The sequence below is a fragment of the Mesitornis unicolor genome, unplaced genomic scaffold (assembly GCF_000695765.1).
Source record: "Mesitornis unicolor isolate BGI_N332 unplaced genomic scaffold, ASM69576v1 scaffold51443, whole genome shotgun sequence".
Classification (NCBI taxonomy): Eukaryota; Metazoa; Chordata; class Aves; order Mesitornithiformes; family Mesitornithidae; genus Mesitornis; species Mesitornis unicolor.
Genome location: NW_010174974.1, coordinates 1 through 8253, shown reverse-complemented (window position 1 = coordinate 8253; position 8253 = coordinate 1). Strand labels below are relative to the sequence as shown.

The window sequence follows — 8253 nt, the reverse complement described above, 5'->3', positions numbered from 1 at the left end:
TTAGGAAAAAGACAGAACGCCTCACTGAGATAAGGATGGAGAAGGGAGGTCAGTGAATGGTAAGCAAAGCTTGATGTGGAGTACAGGCTGCCATCTCGGCAGAGCTCAGGGCCCATTACAGAGGTTTAACTTCTTGGTTTTGTGATAAATGGTGTGAATAGATACTGAACAACTATAATATGCCCCCAGAATTGCTTCTCCTGTGTGGAAAGCTAACCTGGGCTATGTTTTGTTTATTTTGCAGTTAAAGAAATTGGAATACTGAGCCCATTAAATCAACTCTGCACTAGATCCTGTCAGCTGAGCATCTCCCAGTAATACGAGGATGGCTTAGGAGACCTGAGCTGTAGTTGAAAGGGTAGCAGAAAGAGTTCGAAGTGCTCAGAGATAACAAGAGGGAGGGAGAATTTATAAAACATGCTTGAAGCAATAGAGCAAGTTCATTTATAATCTCCCTCTCTCCCCTGCCCCAATGTATAAGTATTAATAATGAAAGGAAACATTGCAAGTGACATATAAATTGTAATTATTTGTAAATACAGAAATGTGAAATTTAACTTTTTTCTATAGCACAACATATGCTTCAGTTAGGCAGTGTATTTCTTCTTTTCCAGGTGGTTTCAAGTAGTCAACCACGTTTTGGGTTAGGTTTTTTGTTTGGTGGTGGTTGTTTTTTTCTCTCCCTACAAATAGAGAGCTTGTTGTGGTGTATTGCAGTGGAAAATACAAGGTAACAAAAAATTTACACAGTTCTGTTTCTACAATTCAGATTTGTGATGCATTGCGACTTGTATTTAGGCAATATCATAGTTGTCTAAATTGTTATTTATTAACAAGGACAGGAAATCTTAGGAGTTTTTATTACATAGATACATACTTTCAGTATGAAGACAATCCTGAAAGCTAACACATCCAATAGCTGCTTGACTTTTGCAGTCTTTTTTTAGTAGTCTTGGTGTGTGTTTTGTAAATCACAGTTTACAGTTTAACTCTTCCATTACTTGCAGTCACAGAAAGGGAAACTGATGCCAAGCCCAGTAGACTTCACAATTACTCCTGAAACTTTGCAAAATGTTAAAGAGGTAAGAGTTTCCTTATTGTTTTATTTTAGATGTAATGCCTGTGTGATTGAGTGAGAACAAGAAAGGGATGACGAAATGCTGCCCTGCAGATAATAAATTCTTCCCTCCTGCCCCTTGCTCCATTTTGTTTTTTGCTTTTGTAAGCAATAAAGTGGTTCTGCCTGATCTCTCGTGATAGTGGTGACTAATGTAAGGTGGAACTTTGTTCAGTAATGGTTAAATATTTTTATCATTTTTATAAGTGAAAGATGGCAGTGGAGCAATGGAAAACATTCTGTGCCATGTGTAGCCAAGATCCTTTAAAGATGTATATAGTGATCTTCAGTTATGCCTTTTTTTATAGCCTGACATGGCTTTGAGAAGCATATATGAACAGTAGTAGCTGTCTTGCTCATTTAGCTTTCTGAACACTGGTTTCTGTTTGCCCACTGAAGCCTGTGTTTTGTTTTTCCAGATTTTTCTGTTGTGCTCTTTCTGTTAATAAGAAATTTTCCTGCTCTAGGTCTCCCTTCTGCATCCCAAATTTGTCTTCTATTGCTCTTAGACCCAAACTTCTGAATTTAGACCTACTCTACCACTTGTTTCTCAAAACAGATCTCTCTCTTAACCAGCAGTTTGGTTGTTTCATGCTGTTGTGGACCTTATTCTACATATTTACAGAATCATTGTGGTTGGAAAGGATCTCTAGAGATCGGTTGGTCCAGCCCCTTTGCTCAGAGCAGAGCCATCTAGAGCAGGTTGCTCAGGGCCATGTGTAGTCAAGTTTTCAGTATCTCAAAGGAGGGAGACTTGCAGCCACTCAGCAGTGTTACAGTGTTTGACCACACTCACAGGATTAATAAATAAATAACCTTCTTTATTTTGATTTGTTCCCATAGCCTCTTGTTCTTTCACTAGATACCACTGAGAGGATTCTTGACTCCATCTTCTTTATTCCTTCCCATCAGGTATTTCAGGTATTTATCAGGTCCCCCTGAGCCTTCTGTTCTGCAGGTGGGACAGTTCCAGCTCTCAGCCTCGTCTTGTATGTCACATGCTCTTGACTGTCTTCATGGCCAAATCCAGCAAAGGCTGCACTTGCTCCAGTAAGTCTGTGTTTCTTGTACTGGGAAGTCCTGAATTGGACACACTGTCCCCAGTTTTGTCTCACCAGTGCTGAAAGAGATGGGGAGAATCACTTCCCTCAACCTGTTGTCAACACTTTCTAATGCAGGTCAAGGATGCTGTAGGCCCATTTGTCCGCCTGTTGAGGTCCCTGTGAGGGCCAGCACAGCTATCTTGTTCACTAACCACTCCTTCCAGTTCTGTGTTGTCTGTAGGCTTGCTGAGGATGCACTCTGTCCCATCATCCCAGCCATTATTGAAGATATGAAGTAGTGTTGGCTCCTGTATTGGCCCCAGTCACTGGTGTGCACCGCTGGTGACTGACCTTCAGCTGAACTTTGTGCTACGGATCACAGCCCTTTGAGTGCAGCAGTTCAGGCTGTTCTCAGTCCACCACAGTGTCTAATCTGTACGTCTAGTCAGTTTGCAGTGAGGTTGGTAGGAGAAACAGTATCAAAACAACGTTGAAGCCAATATAAACAGTATCCACTGCTCTCCACTTGTCCACCAAGCGAGTCATTTCATCATAGAAGTCTATCAGGTCACTTAAGCGTGATTTAATTTTCGTAAATCTGTGCTGACTGCTTCAAATCACTTTCTTGTCTTTTATGTGTTTGGAAATGGCTTCCAGGATTATTTGCTCCATCGCTTTCCCAGGGATTGAAGCTGGGCTGACGCGCCTATAGTTCCTCAGATGATCTTAAGATAACAGTGACATTTGCTATCTTCCATTTCTCAGGAACCTTCTTTGTTCATTACAGCCTTCCAAAGATAGTCACGATTGGCCTCATGGTGACATGGAGCAGCTTCCTCCACACTTGTGGGTGCATCCCATTGGGTCCCATGGGCTTGTGTACATCCAGTCTGTTTAAATGTTCTCTAATGTGCTCCTGCTCTACCAAGCATAACTCCTCCTTGCTCCAGTCTTTCCCTGTGGCTGCAGGGGCCTGGGATTCCCTATGGCAAATCTCATCAGTAAAGACCAAGGCAGAGAAGACCTTAAGTACCTCTGTCTCTTTCATGTCTTTTGTCACTAGGTCTCTTGCCATATTCAGTAGCAGGCTGAAATTTTACCCTGGTCTTCCTTTTGCAGCTGGTAGTCTTTTAGATGTCCCTTTTTGTTGCCCTTCAGGTCTCTTGATTTAGCTCCATGTGGGCTTTGGCTTTCCCAAGAAGATCCTTGTACACTTAGATAGTGTTTTTGTGAAAACAATCCTGATCCTACTAGATCACCTGACCCTACTTCCATCTTTTCTGTTCTTCCTTTTTATGATTTTATGAGTAGCATCTTCTTCATCTATGCAGGTCTCTTCCTACCTTTGCTTGACTTTCTGCATGTTGGAATAGGCCATTCTTGAGCATGGAGGAGGTGATTCTAGAAAACCAACCAGCTGTCATGGCTGAACTCTAAACCCAGCTGAGTTAGAGGATGAGCAGGTTGTGTCCAGAACCTTCTTATGTCTCTGAACATTGCTGCTACACTGAAAGCATGTGTTTTTCCAAATACAAGGATATAATAAATGCTTTTGAGACTACTGCTGAATACTAAGGTCTCAGCAGTCTGCTCTTCGTGTGAACCATATAAATTATTTGCTGTTTCTTCTTTCTCTTATGTATTGTAGTACTCCCTGGCCTAGCAAAGACTCAGTGGTGTGCATCATAAGGAAGTCCTGTCCATTGGGTCTGATTGACTACCTGGTGGACAAGTAGAAAAAGTCACTGTTTGGTGTATGCAAAATATTAAAATTTCAACTCTCTCTTTATTAGAGATTGTGACTGAACTATGATTTCTGGTAGACTACTAGAATACTGATCAAGAGGTTTGCAGTAGCCAAGCAAAGCACGAAGATGTTAGATGAAAAACCAGGATAGATTTGCTTGTATGTTCTTGGTTCTCGTTTTTATGGAGAGATGACCTAGCTAGGATTAGAATATGAAGAGTACTGACAAGAGTAGTAAGGCTCTAGGGGAAGTATACATATAAAAAAAACTCCAGATCTTGTGGACTAGGATTTAGGAAAATGGCCTTGAGTCCTTGTTCTGCAAATTCTTTTGATCTCTGTCTTAGTTTCCTGACCACTGTACTTCAGGGGATAGCTCCCCTGTGAAGCAGGGGAGTAACTCTGGTTACTAATAGTGGTGATGAGAAGAAACTCCTAGAGATCATACAATAAAAAAGCATTTTACTAATACATTATTAGGAGTTAATATTTCATAGGGTGGTTTTGTGAGAGTTGTAACTTCTGTTATTTAGGTTAGGAAAAAGTACCCAGTGAAGTCACATTTACTAAACACATAAAAATTCCTCTCTCTTTATTTCCCCTGAAGATTTGTTTTGAGTTGAACAGCTAAATTCTGCAGAGGTGTTGGGTATCTGAGTGAAGCAGTCTAAACAGTAGCTGAGGAGAACTTTTCTGCCATTGCTACTGGCAGCCAGGACTGAGAAGAAAAACAAACAGATTGGGAGGAAAAAAGTTTGTGACAAGAGAGTTGGTTTGGAAGAAGGGGAAATTAGTTACTTGGGCAAGGAAATCTGACACCACAAGCGAGTGTGAACAGATGGTTGGAAGGTAGGGGCTAACATCAAAGATGTCAGTAACAAAAAATTAAGGACAGAGAGAAGAAGGCGGCTTGCAAAAGAAGGGGAAGGTTAGAGCAGAATGCTCAAAGAGTTTGAAGTTGGATGGTGAAGATAGCAGCTGAAGTTGTGGGTAGAAAATGTGACTGCTTCAGTCTGTCTCCGGCAAGAACGGACGTGTAACCAGAAGTTCTAGCATGTGCATTTCTGTGCTGGCAGAGGGTATCTGTGATGCCTGCTGGCCTGAGGACGGGGAGGCCATGGGGAGCAAAACCCCTGCTTTGGTCTTCTGTGGGAAGTGATTTATAGACTGTCATCCTCAATCAGCCATTCTTACTGCTCCATCCTTAAAAAGTAAGAAACTTGCTTGCTGTTAAGAAAATTTTTAAAGGTAAGTCTGATCCTGTATTCAAATTAAGCTCTTCGTTAATTGTCCTTAATTGATGTCTTGGTACCTAAGCAGTAGGCTACATCTTGCATTAAACAAAGATTTTTAAATGCCTGTCTTCCCTCCCAATGGCAGCCAGGAGAAAGAAGTTTAAAAAGGTAGAAAAATCACTGAAATGATAGACTGTATTGTAACCCATAACAAAATGGGACCAGAATGCAGTTCTCTGGAGCACTGCCAGCTGATTTACCTTGACCATCCTGCTAGTTCCTGCCAGCGTGTTTCCTTCACCACACAGTTCCTGACCTCTGGATTCATTGTAACAGCCAGGTTTTGCCAGTTCATCCCAGGATATACGCTCCTGTGGATAGAATGAGTATGGGAGTGGGCATATCAGAGGAGAGGGCAGTAAGAGATAGCTTAATCCGTTTGCATAAGGCTGCATATTTGAAGAGTTATATTATTTAAATTACCTGAGGCACTTCTGAACTTTTTAATTTATAACTTTGTAACTTTTTGAGACTTTCTATAAACTTTGGTAACTGTCTTTCTGGAAGGTATTTTTTCTTAGTCTGCTTTTACAGTTGTGTCTTTGTTTGTTTGTTTGTTTCCCCACCCCAATCTTTTCAGAGAGCCTCACTTCCAAAATTTCTCATCAAAGGTCATCTCAGTTCTACGAACTGTGTCATTACGCAGCCACTAACAGGGGAGCTGGTGGTGGAGAGTGCAGAGGCTGCAGTCAAAAGCATTGAGCTGCAGTTGGTACGGGTGGAAACCTGTGGTAAGTTTCTCTGTGAACAGAATGCGTTTACACTGCAGTAATTCCCACTTGCACTCTTGCTGCTTAAATATGCAAGTTTGTCAAAAGCCGTGCAATTAAAAAGTCTTGCAAAAAATTAATTTGCACTTTAGGTGGAACAGTCCAAGCATTAATTGAATTAATCCATATGATCCTTAACTTAAAAGTGCTAGTGTGAAAACCTGCAGGTCAAGGGACAAAATGTTTTGCCCCCAGCACCTGTGTGTCTTCGTTTTAAATTTTGGCCACTACTTTCTCTTATTTCTTTTTTTCCCCCCTCCTCTCCTGAATTTCCCACTGGCACCAGGGTGTGCAGAAGGTTACGCCAGAGATGCCACAGAGATACAGAATATTCAGATTGCTGATGGGGATGTCTGCAGGGGCCTACCAATCCCTATATACATGGTGTTCCCCAGGTTGTTCACCTGCCCTACCCTGGAAACAACAAACTTCAAAGTCGGTAAGTGCACAGGACTGTCTGCTGCGTCGGCATCTTTCAGCTGAGATACGTTGCCAAAAAATTACGTGTAATAAACACTTGAGTAATAGTCCAAGAATAAAATGCCAAGATGGCCCCTTCCTTCTCTTCATCACCAGCGAGAACCCCTCCTGCCATTTCCACTCCTTTTTGTTTCCCACTCTCCTGCTGCACAGACTCAAGTAGAAAAAGTAACACTAGGCTTTTTGTGATTTTGCTTTTCTTGATCCACACCAGCTGCTTCTCTCTGCTTATTGCTGCCAAAATCCAACATTTTCATTAACAAACACCTGAAATTTAGGATTTTTCTCACATGTTCAAATAAGTACTGCAAAAATTCTCTTTGCTAGCCAGCTTTTCTTCTCTTCATCTTTCTGAAGTCTGTTGGGTTTTTTTGGTCATTTTATTGTATCAGAGGGCATATACAAGTCACTGCCTTTAGGATCCTTCCCAACTGAAGCCCCTCCTACTTTTCTGCTGTTTATCTTGGACAAATGCACACCACCAGATTTTGAGCTTTGCCTACCTGCTGATCTGTTCCCCCAAGGGCATTTTTGCACCCGATATGTACAGTGATTTTCCCCAAAGTAATATTCTTCTCTGCTTTTTGCCATTTCTAGAACAGTAATTTGCAGTGATAAACAGCCAGTGATAGTGTAGTATCTATTTTTATTTCTAGGAACAGTCTTAGTATAGTTATGAAGATTCTGAAAAAGGACAGTGATTTTCAGTTTATTTTGATCTCTGGTTCCCTTCATTTATTAGCTCTGCCTGACTGTATTCTGTCTCTAGGATTGATTACAGATCCAATACTGATTTTGGTTTTGAACAACACAGTGTCTTAAGAGTAGGTTTTTCTTTTAAAAATTTTCTTTCACAGTTTTCAGGTATGTTGTATTTTGGTGTTTAACTTCATAAGGCCACACGTAATGCAAGGCTGTCAGGCTGTGTTACCTGCCGACAGCAGGGGAGGAGTCTGCTCCCTACCTCTTCCGCTTACACGCTTCTAAACGGTGCGTGTTGCTGTGAGGCGTCTTCCTCGTAGCATCTTAATCTTGCATCTCTGAACTCTGCCTGGTGCCCAGAAGAGCACGTCCTGGTTTTGCAGTGATACGGAAATACATCCAGAGGAATCCCACGGTTGTCTAGGAATGCTCCAAGGTGTGGGATGCCTGTGGCAAGGATCTGCCTGGGGTCCCCTGCCACAAGAGAATTGAGGGTATTGAGTGGTCTGTGAAGTGCTGCAGCAGAGAGCAGGAACTGCCTGCCTCATCCTACTGCTGCCATTCAGAGTAACAGAGAACTCCTGACTTGAGTTCTTTTGTTTCCCTTCTTCCAGAGTTTGAAGTTAACATTGTTGTCCTTCTGCATGATGATCATCTCATCACAGAGAACTTCCCCCTGAAGCTCTGCAGGATGTAGATAAAGAAGCACTTAAGGATTTACTGAAAAAGGACAAAATTCTTCAGAGGCAAAGTGAAATTTTATCCGTGTCTTATTTCAACTGAAAACACATCACTTCCCTCTTCTTGCTGGTCGTTCTTGTGCTTTCAGTTCTCTATGAATCTTGCCAAGGCTTTGCCTGCCTTGTGGTAGCTGATGTCGCCATGTCTATCCAGACTGTCTCATCAGGTATCTTTCTGACTTGTTTTCCTCAGTTTTTCTCAGTTGAATCCTGGAGGAATGATTCTGTATATTTCTACAATAAGTTCCTTTCCTTGTTTCATTTTGTAATACTTGTTCCAAAGTCTTTTAAAGACCTCTTAAACCTACTAAGTCCTGTTATACATGGGGAGTGTGTGTGTGTGTATATATATGTGTGTG

The 8253-nt window shown here is 41.6% G+C and overlaps 1 protein-coding gene across 1 annotated transcript in view; it reads left to right on the top strand.

Annotated features, from left to right (window-relative positions):
• DSCR3 (Down syndrome critical region gene 3) overlaps window positions 1–8018 on the top strand; it is a 16492-nt gene extending 8474 nt beyond the window's left edge. The window contains exons 5-8 of the mRNA XM_010181208.1: window positions 1008–1082; window positions 5783–5933; window positions 6259–6411; window positions 7769–8018. Of these exons, the coding sequence (XP_010179510.1) occupies window positions 1008–1082; window positions 5783–5933; window positions 6259–6411; window positions 7769–7851 (462 nt within the window). The 3' untranslated portion in view covers window positions 7852–8018. The remainder of the gene's footprint in view (window positions 1–1007; window positions 1083–5782; window positions 5934–6258; window positions 6412–7768) is intronic.
• The last annotated feature ends 235 nt before the right edge of the window (window positions 8019–8253 follow it).